We start from the raw sequence: 25,188 nt of genomic DNA on the forward strand, positions 1-25,188 counted from the left end.
CAAATTAGGACTGCAACGATTCACCCAGATCTCGATTTTCGATATTGGACCCTCGATTCGATCATTTTCGATTCGATTCTTCATTTAAGTAAAAACATCAGATTTCATTTAACTGTCATAGTTTATTTAACAAAACATATCACACTGAAAACGTTTTCCAAGATTTGACAAGGAAATCAGGAATATAAATGATGTAACCTTTTCCAAAACAAGTGAAACATGATGCTTAAACACGTAACAGCAGGTTTCACTTTCTTGTGCCCATGTCAAGGACCATAAACCAAACTTTCAAGTCAAACTCATACTGAGTGCTCTCAGACTCTCAGTGGTAGTCAATGTACATCATAAAAGTAAACAAATAAAGTAAAACTTTCAAAAATCAAATGTGTTGAAACAATTTATATACTAGATATTCAAATATAGAATGGAAATAGTGATATATAAGGTGTCATATTCGAGTGTCGATGAATCGAACCGAATCGTTGCAGCCCTAATTCTAATTTCGGGACTGGCATATGTAAAGTCAAATATTTGAGGGTACTCAAGCTGAACTGAAAATTGACAATGATAGTATGTTACACATATGTTACATATGACAGTAAGGATATATTCAATGATTATTCTTGTACTGTTTTATACGAATTGACCCTTTCACTCTTATTGGCCTGGGGTCTTGCCATTAGCCGATAATGAGGTTGGCGGGTGACGTGATTTAGTTTGCAACTGGTTTCTATGTATAGACTATTAACATGATTCAATAATGCACCATTCAGCGCCTATCAACCCCGATTCATATATCTGACAGTGACAGTAAATCACCGTGTATTCCATTACCATATGCATTCAGCTGCGTAACGCGAGGTCATTTTGGGAGTCAGTAAGTAGATGTTTTCCACGTAGTAGTTATCTGTATGACGATGACCTGTATTGTGCCAACAACACCAAGGTACAACATCGTCTACGGTGGGGGCAAAGGTATCCAAACAGTTAGGATACGCCACCAACAGACACATATAAACACAAACTATCTGGAATCTTAGGATACACAACCAATCGACAAATGGAGACAAAGATATCATAGAAAATTTGAGTACACCATTAATAGACAAAAACCTAGTCACGGTGAGGGTAAAGCTATCTGCATGTTGGGGAAAACCGCCACCATCAGTGTACAGTGAGAGTCAGAGCTCGTGGTCTACTCATAGTCTACGGTGAGGGTAAAGCCAACTACATGCTACAGTATAATACACGTAGTCTTCGTTGAGTGTAAAGTTATCTACATGTTGGGGAACACTACCATTAGTGTACAGTGAGAGTCAGAGCTGGAGGTCGTGTGACAGGTTCAACTTATGATCTTCTTGTGATCACTTGTATGTATTTCTGATGTCGTTTGTTTCCCCAGATTATCCCCGTAATCAGACTACTCGCGCCTCCTGTCGGTCACGTCTCTCCTCGAGACGTGTGGGCTCTGCAATGAGCGGATCTGGACTTGGGGCAGCCATAGACGCCTTCAGCGAGGTGTCCCTGGACAGACCCGGACTCTTTATCTGGAAACTCGAGGTACCTCCATTACATAATTACTTTTCTTGAGGGGTCTCACATTCATTGGACTCCAGTAGTGTTTCATCACGTTTCTAGAAGGTTCCCACATTCACTAAACTTCGTCACGGAATCATCTCTTTTCGAAAAGGTCCACACTTTCACTGAACTTTATTAAAACATAAAGACGCCATGTCTGTATAATCATGGTACGATTCCATGTCAGCGCTTAATTTCAGTGAAGTGATTAGGTACTCCCCCGTAATTATTAGATGATTAATATGTTCGAGAATTCAATAAAGGTAATCAGGCCCGTAGTTAGTGCACTGATGTTCCTCAGTCATATTCAAACTCGGTCAATGGGACCTTGTCAAGATGTCATTCAATGTACCAGGCGGTGCACTCCGATCTAATTGCTGTCGTTGATACATCAAAGCCACAAATTGATCTATCAATCTTAATATCTTCTGATTCGTAGGATTCAATAGATATTTTTAAATTTAAATAAGTATTCGTTCTGTTCTAGGGAAGAGTATTGTTGTGAGCCAAAGTTGATTTGATGGGCTTTTGTGTCCTCTGGAAAACGATAAGGATAAATGAATTTACAAGTACACGTCATTTCAATACCTCTGTGTGATGAAGGACTGATTAAACATTCATTTCTCCTTACCAACTAAGGACATGCTAATTTATGTTCGCTTCAATAAATGAAGCAGTATGTGTAGTGTTTTCTGATCTATTAGCACCTAGCCTACACTCTTCCTAATTGAAGAAAACTATGCCTTTATCCGATCCAATTTTGACGATAACATCTTCATTCGATGGCGTCAGGACTCTGATCTACACTTGATGACTTCACAGCCGTAAATCCCACCACAACGGCACATTCATGAGTTGGGCACTCATCCACTAGGCGGAGACAACATCGTTCTGTAGTTCAGACAAAGGTTTCATGTTGCTTTTTAGACTCTCGAGTCCGCACATGAGACGAGAAGACGAATGTATAGAGGGGACCACTTTCTTACGCACTTGCATACGATTTGCTGATAGATTTGCTGCCGTATTCACCGTCCTTTTTATGAGGACCGTGCATAATTTCTATACACGGACGGCTTTACTACACGATGGGTTCTTGCAGGCCTTCTTACCATGCACTGAATACTTTAACAGCAAGAACAGGTCTCCTTATCTGGACAGTACACGCTTCCATCTCTCAATGTATTAAACATGTGTATGGTGGATCAAGGCTAGGTGATCAACTCTTTCCTGCATCGGTCTCTTGTGACCAGCCTGCATTTTTTATCAGGCCTCATACGTCTAGTGACGGCAACGAAAGATGGAGCGTGTTGCTGGCAGTAGTGTTTTCTTGATAGATTAGGTTTCAGATAAAATTCAAGTGTGGTAAGCATTACCGATGTCGTAAGATTAGATTCCGGCTCTTTCTTTTTTCTATCGTAAAGGGAATTGGAATTGGATTGTTTCGCTCAGGGCGATATCAGCGTCTCAGCCTGGTATTGTGGCTGAGAGTGATGGAAAAGGCGAGCCCATGTTTTACGCCACAGTCAGTAATATTCCGGGTATGTTATATAACGGTCTGTATACAATATAACCTGCGCCACACACACCGATGCTGGTGTTAGGCAACGAAGTGATAAGCTTAGGATGCTGTGGGCCGTGAGTGCCCAAGATGAGATATTGGGCAATGGGGAACTGTTTCGTTCCAGAATCACATGGATCTTGTTGTTGAGAGTTTGTGTACTCATTAACTTGCAGGTGCTTTATATCTTATATAAATGAAGAAGTTATACCAATTTCGCTTTCTGGTTGTATCTCTTGTGATGGCGGAATTGAGACTGTCTGCATTCCAGACATCGATTACCCGACAGATAATCAGATTTGTTTCCGCAGACCTCAGCAGTCTGCCACTCAGGTGTTAGGTGTAGGGAACGTGGTGGAGGGATGTAAGGTAATTCTCACCCGATAATGCCTTCCGACAGGTGCATAGATTTAACATATTTATCTTCAGACTTTTCTCAAGGTGTTAAACCTGGAAATTATGGCGAACAGAATTAAATAAAAACCTGTCGATTGAGACTCATTGATCATGTGTTAGTAAATGTGTGTTGATCATTACCTTCCAGTTTGTTTCATGTCGGTTTGCACATTGCTTAATGAAGAAATATGTTTAGAACTCTTGATGATATTGATAAGTGTGTCTAAGGCTTAGAGAAACTAGAAATTAACTGTTCAGAACACTGTTCCAGCTTATCCTTGCAGCTGATACCACGTCACCATATCGCTGAACTACGAACGTGAAGGTCCGGGTTAGTGCTGGTCTTCAGCCGCTTCGAGTTGTCAGGCTCACTGACTTGGTAGATGCTTGCCATCGTATCCCAATATTGCGTTGATCGAAGCTCATGATGTCAATCACTGGATTATCTGGTTTGGGCTCACAAACCACCTTCATACAGCTGGAAAATTGCTGATTGCGGCGTTAAGCCAGCAACAAATTAACGTATTCATTCACAGGACAGTTGACGGGAGCCTGCATTGCCGTTTCGTTGTTTGTACTAATCAAGCGGTCGTATCGGAAGTACACTAAAGAATAGAATAGAATAATACTTTAACGCCTTTTCAGGAATTTGTGTTACATCAGCAGAGCTACTGACACATTAGAGAGAGAGATACAAAACATATTTACATAAATTCAATACAGGGTGGGTACCTATTCCTGATTGTAACCTGCACGTTTTCTCTGTTTAAGGGTCGGCGGTTACATCTGGTGGAAGGCAACGACCACGGATTTCTACTGGAGGGACGGCCTATATTGTACTACAGGTGGGCAGCTTTTCTTTCTCTTCATTGTACAACAGGTGATGTGACCGATTCTTCCCAACACTGTACACCGGATGGGTAGATCCGTTCTACTACAGATGAGGAGAACGAGTCCTTCTTACAATGTACTACAGATCTTGATGGGTAAACGAGTGCTCCTTACAATATACTACCACGAGCTAGTCCTCCGTACATTGTTCTACATTTAGGTAGTTCGGGTTATTCCTAGTCCCTAAATATACATTTCGCTTGAGAAACTTTATTCAGAAACCTGCTGTCACGAGAAACATAATCTGTTTGATTTAGTCAATGGCTATAACTGTAAACAGCTATGATAGATGTTTGAATGACGAGGATCACTGATCGAGTTTGCTCTATAAATAAAGAGGTGATCTGTATCACTTGATATCTGTTATAAGCATATTTCAAAGTACATTTACCTTTAAAATGTATTTTCATGTGCTCAAATATGTCGTTGATCTATTTCACTGTCAAATCTGCACTAAGACGCACGGCAACACGTCAGGCTTTAATAATAACGGATAATGTCCCTTCTTGAGAACACATTGCTTGTACAATGGGTGTATTATAGTTATTGTTGCCCCAAGCACAAAGTAGCATTCACAGTCATTCCAGAGCGAGTAGCTTCGTGGCAAATCCTGAGAGATCCCTCAAAGCCGATGATTGTCCACTTTAGTACCTCGCTTCATGTTTCTCTACACCGCAGATGATATATCAAAGCTTCTATCAATATCCGATCAGGGTATGGTTCCAACCGATATTGACGTAAACTACTGAGGGAGCTTAAATGGTTCCAAATTCCTGTTCATATATTACATTCGCCTCTTCTCTGTTGAGGCAATCAGGCTGTATCGGAATGTCCTCGTCGTGCCTTTTAATGCTTCATCAGATAGCAATATCAGAAAATGCTATGATACAATAGTTTCTTCATACATCGAAATGTAATTGAATTCTGTCTCTGTCCAAAATGTTGAAGTAATAAGAACATATTTTCAAACCAGTCAGTTATAGTAGGATCCATGTCTTTTAGGCTCACATAATATATTAATGACCTGAAGAATACCCGATTGTATCATAAGAGACAAATGTTGTGGATAACAACTTCTATATTTGTTTGTCACGACCATTCTGGGCTAGTTCTTGTCCCTTCTTTAGGTGTATCATATTGCTAGTTTTATCTGTCAATGCATTTAGGACGACTTTCTTTAAAGTACCATATATATGACAACATCAGAGGGACATTTTCTATGGCAGAAAAACATTCCCATTTTTTACGCTTTTTTGCAAGGTAAACATCCAACAACATTCAAATTCTTTCAATATCTAATATATATATATATATATATATATGTGTTAAGGATTCCTTCTAGAACTATTGCCTCCTTGCTCCTATTCACCAGGCGTAAGGCTAACGCTTACTCTGTATGATCACTCTCTGTTCCAACCTTAACCTCCACCACAATGCTGAGCTATTGGGCAGGAAATCAGGTATTGTCGTTGTGGCTTCAAGCATGAAATCAGTTTTCACAAATAAGCTCATTAACACGGTCCCCTTAAGCAGCAATTTAGAGATAAGCATTAATTCTAAAGGCTTTAATACATTTGTGTACTTGGCATTAAGAAATCGATCTCCAGGACTGAAGGTGGTGACAATCTGGTAGAGTTACGCTCTGATAGGCAGGATTGATAGGTAGTAACACAACATCGATCATGTTATATGATTCTGTGTATGGAAGAGGTTGCCCTCTGTATTCAACAGCCCCGACAGGCTAGGTGTAAGCTGACAAACTGTACGCTGTTTCCAACGCCAACTATAACTCTGTTTGAAAGCTGCAATAGTTCATCTGCTTCCGGCAAAGGTTAAAGAAGTCAGTTTGTCCCACTTTATCATGATGCATTAGCACGGATCGGGATATCTGAACATTATACAGGACGCTGTGTATATCCCGTGTGCCATGTTTCACTTTCCGATAGTCTTTCATCCTCGATAATCTGGTGTAGTGGAGAGTGATCGTAACGTATACCCTGGTATACTATACAGGGTATAGTGGAGAGTGATCGTAACGTATACCCTGGTATACTATACAGGGTATAGTGGAGAGTGATCGTAACGTATACCCTGGTATGCTATACAGGGTATAGTGGAGAGTGATCGTAACGTATACCCTGGTATGCTATACAGGGTATAGTGGAGAGTGATCGTAACGTATGGCCTGGAGATTATCGAGGATGCCATTAACAATGTTATCAAACCAGCTGATTCACATACGACCCAAGTGCATGTGCAGAGGAAGTATACATTTTCAGAATGATTCAAAATTGTATTTTAGCTGTCGTGTTTGTGATCTGAACAAGTTATCAATGAAAGATCTGTGAAAATAGTGTTCCAGCGAAGAAATGAAAATACAGATATCTTAATTGCTTTTTCCCTTTCAAGGAATACGTACCCTTAACATTCATGGAAAACAGCAAATACCACAATCAAATAAATAATGATATAAAAACATGGTTTTATTTCTGGATTAAACAGCTCATACACTTTTGTTCGTATACACTTACATTAAATATGCCACTATAAGAGGAAAGGAAGTCTTCCCATATTATGCTTAACAATGACCCTTAAAGACACGGCTAATGCAGACCCGTGATCGATGCTCATGCTGTTGATCACTGGACTGTCTGGTCCAGACTCGATTATTTACAGACCGCCACCAGATAGCTGGAATATTGCTGAGTGCAGCGTAAAACAAAACTCACTCACACACACAGCTAAAGGAAATAGGTGGCCTCACTGGCCTTCCTAATATATTACTCTTACCAAAAGCTTTCAAACACCTAATGTCCTATTTTCATAAAGAAATTGTTAAATACTTCACCCAGCATGCGTGATTTATCATTTTATGTACCTATATTCATGTATTTTGGGTAGATGGGGTGGTACTGACTAGTCTGGCCGCCTTTTGTAATTATATGATGTGCCACGTAAATATAGTTGGGGTTTTACGCCGCGTTTATCAATATTCCAGGACTATCACAGCAGACTAACAAGTAGAGAAACTAAAGATGAGTTAATATCAAGTGTTCAGAATATCGCAAATGTACATGTATAGCAGGACGTGTTCACGTGTTCCAAACTTGTGCTGAGACTGCTGTGGATCTATCTCCATTGAGTAATGGTGTTCTGTTACTGAATACATTTCGTATTGAATTTCGTCCCATCTTGTAGCCTGCCCTACAATTAGTTACACGCATGTCTGTAACCCATACATAGCATTCAGTCTCCAACTACCACAAATCGAACTATTTACACACGTCGATTCGCTGTGTAACACTGTGGCGGTTCCTGTGACGAGGGGGTATTAGATGGAGTTCCTTGACAGAAGCTAAGGAGCCGGGCCGCATTACCTCATGGATTAGGGAGACTTTTGATCCGGACAAATACTGAATGTCAAGCGAAGAATCGCTATATTATGTCCGCTCCATGGAATTGTTGGTCTCAGACGCGGCCTGTACAGAGCGGGATATGTACACACATACATCCGTATTTGACAAATCAATTCCCAATCTATGTCTCAGTCTGAAGATCAGTTTGAGGATCGTTCTAAACGTATAGACAAGTTCGTTTCCACGTCTGAAGAAGTGGCTGTTTTGTCACCCGGGAACAGTTTGTAATGACAGCTTTGTAATGAATCATCTAGTGCATCAGTATGCTCAAACACGGACTGACCTTGCCATTTGTCAACCATGATGTGTCATGTGACAACTCTAGCCCCCGCTAATCAATCGGTTCGTGACAAGTCTATAATAGGACTTTCCAAATAACTCTTAGTCTATGAAACATGAGGACAAAGTTTATTTTTTAAAGTAATCAACTTGTTTATGGGAAAATTTACCGTTGGTATATATTTTTATCATAACGTGTTTCAGTCGTGTTTAACAAAGGGGATGGAGAAAGTTTCCTTTCCGAATTAACAAGCTACACCACCCATGCTTATATTGTGGTGTGTTTGGTGAACACCGTTGCGTCTTTTGTAACATTTAGCGACAATGCACGTAATGTTTCTGATATAGTCAGTGGTTGAGTGAACGTTTCATGGTAGATATGTGGAGGACATTTTAAAACATGATGCATCAATGACCAAAGTGATGTCCGATGCAATTCCCTATTTTGACTTGTAACAGTTGACAAGCCTTTCCATATGTTTATGACAAATGAGACCGGTGGGGCAGGATACGCCCACCTTTTTGCGAACACCAAGTATCATCACTATTTGTTAGTGATTCATAAATATATGCTCTGTCCTCGTATCTCATGATTTTGATCACTACAGACCGCCGTCATATAGCCGTAATAATGTGTGTGGCGTTAAACATACAGACTCGTGCTCATCATATAGTCGGAATTGCACCACGAAATGTCTTATTGATGTCAAACATTATTTTGTCGCTTTTATATAATTATGTGTAATAGCTTATGCTATAGGTTAACCCTGTAATAGCTGTCAACTGGTTAATGCCAGGTGCGCGGTATATTTATTGACTATGTCCGGTAGGTCCAATATGATGTGTATGTCGAATATGCCCGGTACGTCTGATATACCGCGTTGATTGAAACATGTTGGTCGGAAACGGTATGTGTACTGAATGCGGCTTATATGTCTGATATTGTGTGTGTGCTCACTATGACATTGGTTACAGATCTCGCAGGACAAGACATCCTCCTTACATTTCTGGACCGGAAAGAATGCGACAGAGGTACGTTCCACGACATTTTTCATTATTCGATTTGTGAGTACATTATTGGGTGTGTCCACTGTGATCCTCCACTCTTCCGTCTAGAAACACATCTGGGTCGCAGAATGTCCATCCTGCCGTCTACTGAAACCTCTGTGTTTCAGAATGTCCATCCTTCCGTCTACTGTCATCTCTGTGTTTCATAATGTCCAGACTTCCGTCTAGAAACACATCTGTGTCGCAGAATGTCCACACTTCCGTCTACTGAAACGTCTGTGTTTCAGAATGTCCACCCTTCCGTCTACTGTCATCTCTGTGTTTCAGAATGTCCAGACTTCCGTCTACTGACACATCTGTGTCGCAGAATGTCCAAACTTCCGTCTACTGAAACGCTGTGTTTCAGAATGTCCACCCTGCCGTCTACTGTCCACTGTGTTTCCAGACTTGTCTTCAGACACCTCTGTGTCAGAATGTCCACACTTCCTACTGTCATCTCTGTGTTTCAGAATGTCCAGACTTCCGTCTACTGTCACCTCTGTGTTTCAGAATGTCCAGACTTCCGTCTACTGACACCTCTGTGTTTCAGAATGTGCACCCTTCCGTCTACTGTCATCTTTGTGTTTCAGAATATCCACCCTTCCATCTACTGTCATCTCTGTATTTCAGAATGTCCACCCTACCGTCTACTGTCATCACTGTGTTTCAGAATGATGTGACCAACATCCATGACCTTGCGCACGAGTTGGACGCTACAATCTGTCGGGCCAGTATATTCTCAAGGGAGGTAAGACGTATATGTATATATACATGTGGATACATACGTATAGTATATCGGACAATATAGTACTTCACTGATTTCTTTAAATGATTTTATAAACTTACCTACCTGGTATTTCGCATTTAACTACGTGTGTCATCGTTGTCTTTTTCTTTGGGTAGGTACAAGGACACGAATCGTTATGCTTCCTGCGCCTGTTCCCAGAGGGACTTGTGTAAGTATTGACGAGCTTCAGGTATCCAGACCACATTGTGGGTGCGTCTGTGATCAGTGATATAACGTCCTAGGACACGTTAGTTGGTAAAACTATTCGTTTCATATTGTATGCCGATCAGATGCAAAATACATAATGTATGAGTGCGTATAACTGCCTGGTATAAAACTGCCTTCCAGAGAACAGAATATACATGAATTCATGGGGGTATACGTGACACATAGGATTACAAACTATGATGAATATGTGTCGTATCTATATGCATAGTTTATTTGCAAATGTTGTTTAAAGGTCCTTTACTACGCCCATTAAGCTCCTCTGGACGTGGTCTTGTGTTCCAGATATCTGGAGGGAGGACCCCACACCAGCCTCTCCAGAACTGCCCGATACGTCAAGCGGCTGTACGTCGTGACGGGGAGGAAACACGTCAGGGCTGCCTGCGTATGTACCTGCATCGGTCGTCTCGTGGTTGAATCTTTTAATCGACATTCAATGAGTTGGGGGCAATGTGTGAAGCACATGCCTGACTCTTCTGCTGGAATATTGCAACGTAACAATGACGATTCTACAGAATGCAAATATATTGATTTCTAAAAGTCAATAATTTGTGTAAAAAATACACAATGTCCATACACCTGCATTACCATTCATATACTGTCGGTGTGTTCCAGGAGAGGCCGACGGTATCAGCACTTGAACCCTCCGTGGCCGTCATACTGGACGGCTACCCTCGCGTCTACGTCTGGATCGGCAGCAAGTGCGGCTACGTCGCACGTGTGAAGGTAGAGGAACAATCACAGTCTGCTCATAGCAATTCCTTGTATATGTTCCTGCAGCGTAATTGTAAAGTTATAATGCCATGTGATACTCTGATTTCAGGCTATTCAGGTGGCTCGACGAATACGGAATTGGCAGAGGAAAGGGAAAGCGCATGTTGTCGTTATTGGTATGTGACACCACGCAGTCATCATGAATACGACACGAAAACATCTTACAACACGTTCAGAGGAGTTTCTACTATCACTAGAACTATATGACCAAGAAGGTTTATTTCTTTCATCTATAAAATACACTGGAAAGTAACAAATATGCCAAACAAGACATCAGGATAACCTTGTTTTCTTTTGTTCCCCGCATAAAATATATATAGTTTTATCACAGGATTCTCAAATGTACTTGGTTACAAGGCAATCCTGGTTATAGTCTTCTTTGACATTCGGTAAAGTCCCCATCAGTGCAGATCATTATGTCACAAGTCTACTATATCGTAAATCTACTATTTAAACTATGTGGTAGATCTATTGAAGTTCTCGCTGAGTGTTGAGTGTACAGCCGCTGTAAACAGTATTCCAGGTGTATCACGGCGTGTCTGCTTGATGTGGGAGGAAATCCCGAAGTTATGCAGGTGTTAGATGTTTACCACTCTAGTGAAACCCACGTGCTCGGGTATCGTGCTGACACACCTAGAAACTCAATCGGGGAATAATACTGGAAGTAACCATGTTATTCTGTAGACGAGAAAGACGAAGAACTGAACAAGTCCTTTATGAAGAAGTTGGACGACGAGCGAGAGGAGTCGCCAGTCCACCATCAGATGAATGGGCACTCGGACACTGACCGCACGGAGGAAACTATCACGCTCCATCGGTAAGGAAATAGAGTAAATATTAGAAGCTGGTATGATGAAGAGGAACAATTTTTATGGATAGAAGGTATGCATCTATTGCGATAAAGTCGTCTATCCATAAAAAGTGTTCCTTTTCAGTAAATATTTAGTTGGTGCCACAAAGAGAAGTATTGTAATATCTAGTGAAAGCAGTGATAAACCGTTCCCCCCTTCAAAGCCAGTATTGTATGAATGGTTATATCCGGGTCCTTATTCCCCAGGGTGAGCGGAGATCGGGTGCTGTATGACATGCCCTACGCTGCACGGAAACCTCTCCAGTACAAATACCTTGTGTCCTCGGTAGGTATATACACGTCTCTTTCTCTCATTCTGAGTGGGTTTATTCGTTGAACGCCATCTGGGGAATATTTCAATTTTATGACGGTCTCATAGATTCATATGAGAACATAATTAATGGCGAAGAGGATAATTACCGGTTTTGAGAAACCATTAACACGATTATGGTGGTGACAAGCCATAGATCATGACCAGCATCAGATCCTGGCGGGACTAAGGAATGCATTTATGTAAATGTAACTATTAGTATCTTTCTTGTATAAGTAAATGTACATTACTGGCTTATATAGGATGTTTATATAATATACCCACTGTGAACAAAGAACACGTGTTCAGAAATGAGTATAAATCCTATTTGCTGTAGTCGTGCTACCTGTTGGACACCGGACCTGACAACCCGCTATTTCTGTGGGTGGGATCTCACGCTCCGGTCTCCGAGGTCAGCAATGCTATATCAAGGGGAAAGGTATGTTTTTCAGGGTTATTCACTCAAACTCGCCTTATGTTATGAGTGAGTGAGTATGGTTTTACGCCGCTTTTAGCAATATTCCAGGAATATCCACTGCGGGGGACACCAGAAATATGTTTCACTCATCGTACCCATGTGGAGAATCGAACCTGGGTCTTTAGCGTGACGAGCGGACGCTTTATCCATTAGGCTACCCTACCGCCCCTGTGACCTTTGTAAAATGGACAATTTGCAAGCTAGTTGCTTCAAAAAAGAGGGAAACAAATCGATCATATGTTTTAAGGTGGAACAAAAGGTCTCGACGTATAACTTTAAGACAGCATCTGCCGCGACCCTTCCTGGAGCAAAGAAAGTTTTCCATTTGTCGCGAAGCTGTTTTTTTATCTTACTTCATGAAGCGTTGTCTACTGAGCAAATACAAGATATAGTATATATTTATATCCAGGACCCGGTATATTTCTCATTTTCAAGTTTTCCAATATTTCACTGTGTGTTGTTTTAACCGCGTAGACATTCGCAGAACACAAGGAATACCCCAACAACGTGAATGTGTTCCGTGTTTTGGAGGGGCACGAGCCGCTAGTGTTCCGTCAGGCCTTCAATGACTGGAGGGATCGGCCACAAAGCCAGACAAGGAAGTACAGTGCTGGAAATATGGGTATGTTCTAGGGCCGGGACGGGTAACCCGGTTACCCGGGACGGGTGGGTAATGAGCTGGACCCGGGTACCCGTCACGTTACCCGGACCCGCTTTGATCACGTGACTAATAAATGAAGACTTAATTGAATATGTTTATAATTATTATATATATTTACAACGAGATTGTTGTCTTATGTTTGAGATTGTGGACTAAACTAGCACAAGGTATCAACTGTCGACAACTAAGCATGTCACGTGTAACATAGGTTGCAAGTACGGCAAGTAGTTAATTGTTTACATGTAAAAGACTCAAGAACGCAGAAGTCGCCTCAAATAGAGTCTGAACAAACCGCGAAGATAGACCTATTGTTACCGATTAGGTAACTCGGTTTCAAAACATTTACCAAACTGTACGATGCATTACTTTGGCCAGTTGTAACTTAAGGCATTTCAATTTATGGAACACAGGACTATTCATCAATCAACGCAATGCAAAACCGTGCCATGAGATTTTACCTAGGTCTAGGCTATTGAAGTCGAGGCTAATGAAGAAGTTATTGGTGACATGGGATGGAACCCTGCAACTAAGTGTACGACAGCGGTTTATTCTCATAAAGTCACCAACTTGGTAAAACGCTAATCCCTACTGGGTGACTTCGTGCGAATTTCGCTAAATAGTCAATTATTGCAATTACGGGACATTATAGTCAGATTAAATTTACTAATCCGGATTAGGACCGAAGGTGAATGGGGGGCAACAGATAATTGGAACTCTTGTCTGGTAGCAGCAGGTAGACCAAGGGTAACATCTGACCGACGTCTGTAACAGCATGGATGGTGTACAGCTGGTAAAATATGTGAGGCGTCACATAAACGTACCATCTGCAAAGAAGGTGTCGGCTCGACACAACTTCTCCAAGTTGGATGTGGTGGCAAATCCCAGGATCTTGGCCTCGTCCCCATCTTCAAATGCCAGGAACTGTTTCCCGCCTTCTGTTGTTTGGTACTGCTCAGGGATTATTAGGTCACGGCGATGGGATGGTAGAGGAGGAAATGACTTCTTCCTTGCTCTATACAGGGTGTCCTTCTTCATATGAAACGTAGGTAAGTTGCCAACAAGGGTGGCGTGTTCCGGTGTCCTGTCATCACCCCGCATACTCTCTACTTCTTCCTGGAACAGCTGCGGCAGAGGTCTGACAGTGGCATTGACTTTTCTTTTAGTGTCTCCATGGTCTCTCTCACCTTGATGTCGGTTTCCACTGGTGGGTGGTTGTGGTTCTGAGAGGGTCTGGTGAGGATATCACTGATGGTGGTCATGGTCATATGGCAATCCTTGGTCGTACACTTCCATACTAAGGTTTCATCACGTTTCCTTTTGTCGACTCTGTACATGAAACCAGCCGAATAAAGATATCTCTCGAAGTTGGGATGAACTTTTGCCATGGTAGGACTTAGTGACGAAAGTGGTCCGTACCATCTATTTATATTTGTCATAAAATTGTTGAACAGAATTCACTAATAAATGTCATGTAATTTACAGTTAACCGTTAAGCTCATTAGCGTCTCTCGCTCGACTGACCAACTGACTAATCCGTTAATCCCTAATCCGTTAATCCTGATTGGATTAGAAACTTCAAAGCAAAATCGCCAGTGACTTAGTGCAAATAGTGTTCCCCCTACTGGTGACTTCATGAGAAGACACCGTAAATATATTATAAATGTACGTGCTAAAAACTGCTTTAAAACCCTTTTAAGACGCCGCCAAATTTTATATAAATAAGTTTAACATTTAATGTTAACATTTTTGCATATATGTTTTTAAGTTCAATTGTCATTTCATGTACTCATATGCTTCTAATATTTGCTCTGGGATATTTAATTATCAACCGTCTCTCAAAACTCCATTTATAATATTTACTGTATATTTTTATATGCATCATTATTTATTTTAATGTACATATGGTGAGACGTAAATAAGCAATCTGTCTGTCTGTCTGACTATTGTGATTGGATTATGAGTCCACGGGTGAGGAGAGAGGTATTTACCTTGAAAACTTTATGTTTACATTACATTGTTTACTTGTTAGTTTAATGGTATACACTTTGTATTTTTACCTTCAATTGTATTTTGCCTGTAGATTGGAACGGCATTTGTTTGTAGCTCCTGGTTTGTTACGGAGGGATGTTTGTTCTTCAGATGTTTCCACATCGATTACGTACTCCCTCCTTTCGGACTTAGCTGCACTGTGCACAAAGTGCATTTTGTCTTTGTGCCTGATGCGAGTATTTAAAATATTTCCAGACGCCACTCTTAATTTCGGCCGTAACTGATTTTATTGAAGGGGAATAACTCGCAATAAGTGATATAACGGGTACCCAACATAAAACACAATCTCAGAAGTGCTGTACTTGAGGTTGATGAAATATTTTCTTTAGAAACAGTTTTGGGCCCCAATATCATGTACGGGTCCGTGCATCGGGCAGTTTTAGATTTTGTCTCGTCATCTGGAAAATATCATGTAATCTAGACAGGCTCTCAAGTGGCTTACACATACATTAGAATGTATTTAGTTCTGTGGTTTTAAATCATTTTAACGCTCTGTCATCTTAACCTACTGCTTTTTTAATGAATAAGTATTTCATGTTTCAGAAATGGAAGTGATTACTTAAAGTTATAATTCCGTAACACGAAGCAGAGGTTATTCGATATATGTATACGTCTATCCAAATGAATATTAATAATGTTGTCGGTTCTTTTACGTTAACTAAACGATTCCTTTTGGCGATGAAATAACTATGATGTTTTATTAAATCAAGTCAATGTGTTGGGCGCAAATACGCCTCTTATTGGCCCACGTCGCCCTTAAACTATAAAACCAATCAACCTATAACGGGTACCCGGGTCGGGTCGGGTAATAGGGGTTCGGGTACCCGGGTAGGAAATTTGGACCCGTCCCAGCCCTAGTATGTTCTTTCTAAGGAGTGTTCAGAGATACTTAGAAAAGTGACCCTCGTCGTACCTCGATACTCAAAGCAACCATAGAGCCACCATAATAAAAATCACTTTTATAGAAAACGGTTTATTTACAAAATATCCACATACACCTTAATCACCGCCTTGTCTAATGTTCTGTGACTGTTCGATATACAGTAAACAACTTTTATCACGAACACTCTTATAACGAACCGGTTTTTCCTTACCTGTTGCTGTATATTTTAGTTGAGATGCATGTAACGAACTATGGTTATAACGAAAGACAATTAGTGGTCCGTTTGAGTTCTTTCGAACCGTAGATTAATGTACAAGGGAAGATGTGTTTGTGACTGCTTCCTGTTCACCACAGGTAGGGTGTTATTCTCTCGATCGAGCAAGCGAACCGTAGCTAAAGTGGGGGACACGTTATCAGAAGATACAGTGGAGGAAAGCGACATCATCAACACGGACGAGGTTGGTTCATAACTGCTGTCGTTATGTTTGTTGTGCTAGGATTCAGATGCTTGACCACCGTTTGGTTCACTTTAAATGACCACAAGAAAAATACATCTTAAGACGAGGGGTTCAAGAATACATCAGTGACACAGTACATACGTGTGGCTGAGCACCCTCTGAAGGTGGCTAAACATTGAACTTGCGGGAAGCTGTTAATGTTGTGCTATGCACAGGAGCTTGAACGTCCAACGCTCGTTCACTGATAGCCATCTACATATAAATAAGTATAAGTAGTATTTATCTATATGTAGATGGCTATCAGTGAACGAATGTTGGACCTAGGACGTATTATTTTCAGCAATACAGCCCCTGTGGCGCCATGGAGCTTCAAGTTGGCAGTGTTTCGGCAACTGTCTCATCCTAGTAGAGTTTTGATAACGTTTTACTGTATTAATCGAATCCAATTTTCAGATGTATGCTTTCATCTGATTCACAGTTTGCGTAAAGTCAGTGCAGGTATCTGGTAAGAGTTGCACATGTTGATATCGATAAGATGAAGGTCGTTGTGACAGGAATACTCTTGTTAATGTTTGAAGAAAAGTTTTCCCATTATTTGACATTTCTGTAATTCAGTAAGAACCCTAACAAGGCTTATACATATTCTGGTATTTTCAGCAGCTGCAGGTGTACGTACTGAAGGACAACTCCCTGGAGTTTGTGGACAGATGGGATAACGGTAGTTTCTCGAACGGCCAGTGCTACATCATAAACAACCAACATCTAGATGACCGGCATTGCAAGCGGACCCTGTACTACTGGATGGTAAGTTCAGGTGGTAACTTGGTTCGGGTGAAGTCAGGTGTTCGTGAGGGCCGTCAACTATGGATGGGAACTTGGTTTTGGTGAAGTCAGGTGTTCGTGAGGGCCGTCAACAATGGATGGGAGCTTGGTTTGGATGAAGTCAGGTGTTCGTGAGGGCCGTCAACTCTGGGTGGGAACTTGGTTTGGGTGAAGTCAGGTGTTCGTGAGGGCCGTGAACAATGGGTGGGAACTTGGTTTTGAAGGTGTTCGTGAGGGTCATCAGCAATGGTGTTCGTTTGGGTGAAGTCAGGTGTTCGTGAGGGCTATCAGCAATGGTAGGATGGGAGCTTGGTTTGGGTGAAGTCAGGTGTTCGTGAGGGCTATCAGCAATGGTAGGGTGGGACCTGCAGATGAATTAAGCCAGGTGTTTGCAAGGAATGTCGACAATAGCGGATGGGAACTGCGGGTGAGTGACATCAATAGAAGAATGGGAATACACTCAACAAGGATGGAGTAATTGAACTATTTCTGACCTTATCAGTGAGATATATTTTGATAAATGACGTTGGGATGCATATTTAAATTCAGTATGCTACTGCGGGGAACAAGTAGGCAATAGAGGTGGCACTCTTTGAAGTACTAACTCATTCTAGAAATTATTAATGATGTTAGCAGCTAACAACGCATTACGCTGTGCATGTCTGTACATTTATCCTAGTATATCAGACCAAACTGCATTATTCAGTGAGTTAAAACGCTCGTTCCTATGAGCGAATGATGACATTAGGAAGGCCTAAAGACAAAAGCCGTCTTTTGATGTACGACAATTGCGTTCGTCTTTCGTGTCGTCGTTGCCGAAAACAGGAGCCGTCGTTATTAACACCGTCACAGAAAGATGTAATCCTTGTTTATCCAAACAAAATGAATATTCATTAAATCATATACCACTATCAAGCAATATAATACTTAAGGGTTATAAACGTTGTCGCTTGTAATCAAATCAAAGCCTACGTCCACGAAATTAGATCTACAAGCTTGATATTAACGCATATACTTGCCATCATGAACAGAATGGTCTTTGTAGAGATGTTTGGATGGTGTTTGATGTCACGGTGTTTGAGTTTGATTTCAAACCCCAGAAAACCCATTTGAACGGGTGTGAACCCAGTTAACCTTGGTGTACGTCATACTTCGGTTGCTCTAAGTTGCCCATACCTGTTTCACGCCTGGAGTGTGGTATTCTGGTTAGGAACTTACCAGTGGTCTCGTTAAAGTCGATTAGTTGTATTCACTGGGTCAGTTATGATTACGAAGGATTTTAATTAACACAATTATACAGTTATGCAGTCACGATACAGTTATTGATTATGTAAATATTGGAACATGTTTTACGGAGAGTGTTGATATAGATACTAGTTTGATACAATATTAGTGTTTGATGTACGTATTTGTACATGTTAATTTTCCTTTCCTGAATAGAAAAAGATACAATGGCAATCTTGTCAAGTAAAGTTAACGTCTCATAGTTGTGTGTTTTAGAAATACTGTTGTGTTTCTTCATCCATTGATGTAACAAGGATGCAAGTTACCCATAATTAACCCTGGTGAATCTAGTCAAGTCTTCTTGTCACAGATGTTACATAACCAGTTTTAGTCAAATGTTACTCATTCAACTCGCGTTATGTTACTAATCGCCATGTTCTCTCGTCTTAGGGTAGTAAGGCCTCCGCCCCAGACAGGGCGCGGATCGTGGAGTTGGCGATGGTGATGGAGGAGGCGTACCACCATAACACCGCTCTGGTACGTTACCTCGAGAAGACGGTAGATAAAGCAGGAAATGCTGCCTTACTCGCCACGTACAGTCTTCATGAACAGTCATTGTTCAACATTCATAACGGTGCTATCAGTTGGACTCGTTCTGACTCGTTCAGGTCACAACTATCACCTCACAGGACATACAGAAACCCAACAGTTAAACTTGATAATGATCGCTTTATAATGGAGTACATGTGGTGATGCAACTCTATTTTCGCAACAATATCTTGTGTTGCTGTGAAATTTCACCAAAGTTATCATTCAACCATTATCGATTGTAAAGGAGGCCAGATGATACGTGATTGCTGACGCAGAGGAACGTCATTCTTGGAAACAGATACTAAAATATTGCTAAACCTTTCAATGAGCTCAGTAAATGGAGGTCTATATTTTGTACTGATAAAGTAAATGGAGGTCAGTTATATTTTAGCATGTATGTGTTTCTCTAATACATCTGTTGCAGGTGCGTGTTCTGGATGGAAAAGAACCCAGTCACATGCTCAACGTCCTGGGAAATTCAATGATTGTCGTAGGTTTATATTACTGATAGAATACGAACACACGTTTTAAGCTGCGAAAGAAGTGAAACTGACTTAAAATCATACCGTTCGAGACAATCAAGTCTCAGTCACGATACTGAGGTTGCCTTTAGTATTATAACTGTGGTGGCATTAACCAAGTTGTATACATGCAGTGTGACCGAGGTACATACCGGTCGACTCCACGTCATAATTGCATCCATACCCTCAAAATCGTTTCAGAAACGTCCATGGATATATTCCATACATAGCCAGTCGAATGACATTAGTTAACTAAAGCAGACTTTATGACACTGACTGCCAGTAATAGGTATATCAGCGTACAATGGACGCACAAGTAAAGAGTGATATTCATCTTCGATATCACCCTGCGAAACTAAGTGAATGTCGGAATGTCTTTATTGATTTGTCTTATTCTTTGCACCATGGCTGAAACAATGCCGATGCTATGTTAAGTTTTAAGTTTAAACTTAAAGTTTAAACGCCACACATCTTAAAGTTTAAACTCATTCATCATGATCTGTGTACAGTTCGATAAAGACCTGGAGGAAACATCACCGTCAGTCCAAGTCTTCTCCGTGCGGGAGTTTATCAAGGGAAACATTAGAGTAGCTCAGGTAAACACCTTCACATTGGTTTTGTACAGTTGGGAGCGAACGTGGAATGGGAACCAAGACCTCTGGCATAAGGGAGACATACCTAACATCCTGTGTGTTATCGACTCAGATTTACGACGCCTGCACCTAAACATGTTGGTAATTGTGATTGCTGTTGAAACGCCCAGTTCTCTATTGTGACCCTTTTCACAGGTCCCGCCAACAGCAGCGTCACTTAAACTCGTCGGCAGCTTTCGTAGTTATCTCCCCTGACGACTGCTTTCTATGGTATGGACGGGTACGTGCAAGATAACATCATTTGTTTCTATCGATCTGACGTTTACCTTCTACCGTGCATATATATCATTTCATAAGTAATTGAACAATTACTGCCAAAAAACATCTCGGTTAAACTGTGCATATTTGTATGAGAACACTCATGCTGTTGATCACTGGATTGCCAGGTCCAAACTCGATTATTTACAGACCGCCGCCATATAGCTGGAATATTGCTGAGTGTGGCGTTAAACTAAACTCACTCACTCACTGTGTATGAGACAAGAAAGCGTTGATTTATTGTAAAGCCACACTACCATGGTTCCTTACGACCGTCTGCATATTCACAGATGCTTGATTACTTTTCATCGAGTTTTCACCCTTACCAACCAGAAGACGGTCAAAGTTATTACTTTAACATACTCAACATTATTAAGATGTACTTTGCCAAGTTCAACGCTAGTTCATTAAATTTGTTTCCTTAGAAAAAGTATTTTAGTTTTATTGATTATATTTTATTGATATCTCAACATTATGTGTGGCATATACCGATAAGGTAAGCTTGCTAGACAAGACTAATGAACATCAGTTGTCAGCAGACGGGTATGAGTGTTGTGATTTGGGACTGTTGCAGCGTTCTGGTGGCCCTGAGAGGGAATACGCCAAGTACATCCTTGGGTATCTTCATCCGTGCAAGTAGGTCATAAATCATACAGATTTTCAGGTTCATGTAATTCGTCATATAAAATATATATATTATCGATCTCACTTTCACTTTCAAGTTTAATATCGTTCCGAGTTTCCTCTGATCACAAAAGCACAACGAGCAATGGACGTGATTTCCAACTGAGTCTTCCGTACATCTCTGTGTGTGTTGTGTGTGTGTGAACTGTGGCTCTGTGTGTGTGTGTGTGTGTGTGTGTGTGTGTGTGTGTGTGTGTGATGTGTGATGTTGCAAGTACGGTTTCTAAACTGTGACTACGTGTGTGTGTGTGTGTGTGTGTGTTGTACGTTTTTGAAGATGTTGTGTGTGTGTACGGTTCCTAAACTGTGACTCTGTGTGTGTGTGTGTGTGTGTGTGTGTGTGTGTGTGTGTGTGTGAGAGATGTTGCTAGTACGTTTCCTGAACTGTGACTACATAGTGTGTATGTGTACGTGTTGTTCCCCGTTGCAGAATGTACGATTACGACATAGTGACGGAAACGAAGGAGACGGAGGTGTTCTGGTCCGTGTTGGGCGGTAGACTCCAGTATGAAGCAGATTACATCACCACGGTAACTATCATCCTGTACATCTCTACATGCATTAGAAACATGTTCAAGTAGGAATTCCTGGGATGAAGGTCCTGTCACATTCTACATTAGTACTCCAATCTGCAACCCTGTCTATCGTCATTCCATGTGCTTAAATATCATCATGGAGAATGAAAAACCAGTTACTGATAATAATATAACCAGGAGTTGTACATGTTTCAGCGCCTAGAAAGGAGGAATCCTCGCCTGTTCCACTGTTCTGACGAAGTATCTGGGTTTAGCTTTGATGAGACGGTTGACTTCAATCAAGAGGTATGCATGGCTGCGTGTTCAGCTTTAGAAAACAGAATTTGACAATATCAAGTCATCCTATCTTTGTCATGACTGAAAGAGTGACTTATACGATTTGCAAGTATACGTTTACTTTAGGTATAACATTATGTTTACGATAAATATGATGTTCTCAAGTACGGGACATAGTCTGATGTCAGCTACTGTAGAAAAACCCGTTGATGTGGTAGACGTTGTATCTTCCCAATCTATATCTTCCCGATCTATATCTCCCTGACTGTCATCGATCTGTTTACAGGACTTCACTGAACAGGACTTGATGCTCTTCGACACATTTGACCAGGTAATTGTCCAGGGCTGACCTCCACAGCGTTAGTATGATTGGTGTCTGCGTGAAAGAAAGCGCCCTCATACATACTGTCTGCAGTGGTGCCTCGGTCACAGTGCTGAAACCCTTGAATCCCAGTCTGGAGACTTAACGTTGATGAATTGGCGTTTAAAAAATCACATGCAGACTGCGAGTGCACTACCCTGTATTCGGGGAGGGGATTTATCAGTCTGTCATGACGGGGAAGAAGCGTACTGCCATTTGTCTCACAAACAAATGGCAAGTTTCTTTTCACCATGGGGATTGCTGTCGATTTGCTGGGAGGAAAGTGAACCATTACCACTAGTGACGGACGTCCAACTATCATTATGTACTTTACAGTCGCCTGAAACACGTCCCCTTGGCCAAGTTTAGGAGGAGAGAGCTGCTGAGTGTTGTAACAGATATTTATTTCCCTTGTTTGATTGTGGAATGCTTCTTCATTGAACCTATTGAGTCACACGCCATCCATTGTTAGAGGTTACAGTTCAATAACCAATCACTTAGTCTTTATACATTGAACTGCTGTTGAGATTTCGGAAACAAAATAGACAAGGCAAGTAGGTGGTTCTTATTTATGACTGACCATGTAGTCAGCTATGAACTAGAAATGTTTGGAGAAATATTCAAAGTTCACTGATGTAAGAGCGTATCTTTTCCATTACCAATAACTAAGCTTGTTTAACACTACATTGTCCTATCCTGTTTTTGACAGATTTTTCTGTGGTGCGGTACGAACATTGACTCAAACACACGCAACATGTTTGGAGACGTTGCACAGGTGAGTTGTGTGGTCAACGTTTGATGCCTTGCACCTACTGGACATTTCAGCCACGTGTTATATCCAGAACAGTTACCAGTGTTAAAACATGTCACTTGGCCTGAGTGAGTGAGTTTAGTTTTACGCCGCTTTTAGCAATATTCCAGCAATATCACGGCGGGGGACACCAGAAATGGGCTTCACACATTGTACCCATATGGGGAATCGAACCAGGGTCTTCGGCGTGGCGAGCGAACGCTTTAACCACTAGGCTACCCCACCGCCCCTGTCACATGGGGTTGAGTATAATGTTATAGTACCACAGAGACCTTGTCACTGACCTTCGTTGTTAGTAGCTCATGTGGGTCACCTAGAACGTGTAAATGGCTTAGTCATATGTTACTACGTGAGGTTCAACCAAGCAAGAAATATTCCAGTTAAATACGGCATGTTGTATACGACAGTAGTATAAACGGCGGCAGGTTGAGCCTGGAGTCCGGAATGTCCGACGAAGGAGTACATAACTGAGTATATATAACTGTCTGACGGCATGTGTATCTGTTACTTCCCTCTGAAACTCCAGATAACAGTAAGCTTTGCATCCACTGTGTGGTTACACTAAGCAGCAGTTCTCCACCATACACCTGGTCAGATGGGCGAAATGACCAGACAGGCCACACTCCCAATCACACGCGTTATTACCCTTTATTGCCAATTTCCGCGTTAGCTCGTGGGTAAGCCGCCACGTTTCCAAGCACACTTGGGAAACAATTGGCTCTATTTGAAAGTGATTGCCAACTAACGTCTGTTCTGGTGTGTGACTTCGGTCATGTTGTGACGTCCGACAACGTGGATCGTTGACCGTGCACTCATCCCTGTGTATATTTTGTCTAAACTCGATACAACACAGACGGTGGCATAACTATGCTGACTGCCCGAAACATTTAGCCCCTCCATAACATATAGTGAGGTCGTTAGGAAACAGCTAACCGTATGCAGAATAAACGGATTCTGTCTTAAATTAAGCTGCAAGTTAGTTACTAAGGGCACGGTTTCACTAACCTTGGGTTTCATCGGTTCATTGGTTCTCCCCGCCATGATATGAAGAATTTATTGACAGGTTGAAAACATTCATGAACGTGAATTGAAAATAACGTAACTGTTTCTTCTTGTGTGGCCAAGAAATAAATAAATATCAAGGCACAATTTTGTTGACCCGTGAAGATCCAGGTTAAATTTGGTCTTCAGTAACCCATGCTTCTTGTGAGAGGTGACTAATGGGATCGGGTGGTCAGACTCGTTGACTTGGTTGACATGTCATTATATCCCAATTGAGTAGATCGATGCTGATGCTGATGCTTTTGATTACTGGATCGTTTGGTCCAGACTCAATTATTTACAGACCGCTGAGTGCGGTGTTAAACAACAAACAAACACAATTGTGTTAATTAAATATGATCTACTTACTGGATATGTTCTTAGTTCGTTCACTTCAATTGCTGACAGGGCTTCCTATAAGCACAGGTATCGATCTTTCTTTATCTTACCGTGTATTGTATCGCAAGCTATTGTATGGAGTATTTGTCTCGTGGCAACGAAGTGTAAAGTTTTAACCCTTTGAGTTACGATGCTACATGTTTTCCAATTGTTGTTTCAGGCTTACCTGGCCAAGGACCAGGCAGGTCGGGACTCATGGGACATCCAGCTGTGGTACATCTGTCAGGGACACGAACCACACGGCTTCACCAAGTACTTCAGGAGTTGGACACCCAAGGGATTCGGGGTGAGGCATTTTCAGCGTGGGTAAACCATGTTCCCAACGTATCACGAACATCACCTTTGTTTAGATATGGCGAAAACTGCCACGT

The 25,188-nt window shown here is 41.4% G+C and overlaps 1 protein-coding gene across 1 annotated transcript in view; it reads left to right on the plus strand.

The window, feature by feature from the left end:
- Positions 1-917: 917 nt before the first annotated feature.
- Positions 918-25,188, plus strand: part of LOC124255862 (advillin-like) — a 32,799-nt gene continuing 8,528 nt past the window's right edge. Inside the window, 26 exon segments of the mRNA XM_046689806.1 lie at positions 918-975; positions 1,420-1,560; positions 4,304-4,377; positions 9,094-9,150; positions 9,836-9,913; positions 10,069-10,121; positions 10,463-10,562; positions 10,793-10,903; positions 11,001-11,067; positions 11,636-11,768; positions 12,009-12,087; positions 12,449-12,550; positions 13,064-13,211; positions 16,537-16,640; positions 17,298-17,444; positions 19,137-19,223; positions 19,702-19,767; positions 20,308-20,394; positions 20,587-20,608; positions 20,610-20,671; positions 21,284-21,345; positions 21,824-21,923; positions 22,125-22,214; positions 22,492-22,536; positions 23,276-23,341; positions 24,978-25,103. Of these exon segments, the coding sequence (XP_046545762.1) occupies positions 918-975; positions 1,420-1,560; positions 4,304-4,377; positions 9,094-9,150; positions 9,836-9,913; positions 10,069-10,121; positions 10,463-10,562; positions 10,793-10,903; positions 11,001-11,067; positions 11,636-11,768; positions 12,009-12,087; positions 12,449-12,550; positions 13,064-13,211; positions 16,537-16,640; positions 17,298-17,444; positions 19,137-19,223; positions 19,702-19,767; positions 20,308-20,394; positions 20,587-20,608; positions 20,610-20,671; positions 21,284-21,345; positions 21,824-21,923; positions 22,125-22,214; positions 22,492-22,536; positions 23,276-23,341; positions 24,978-25,103 (2,265 nt within the window).

The sequence above is a fragment of the Haliotis rubra genome, unplaced genomic scaffold, assembly GCF_003918875.1.
Source record: "Haliotis rubra isolate DU_JTF1 unplaced genomic scaffold, ASM391887v1 Scf61, whole genome shotgun sequence".
In the NCBI taxonomy this organism is placed as follows: domain Eukaryota; kingdom Metazoa; phylum Mollusca; class Gastropoda; order Lepetellida; family Haliotidae; genus Haliotis; species Haliotis rubra.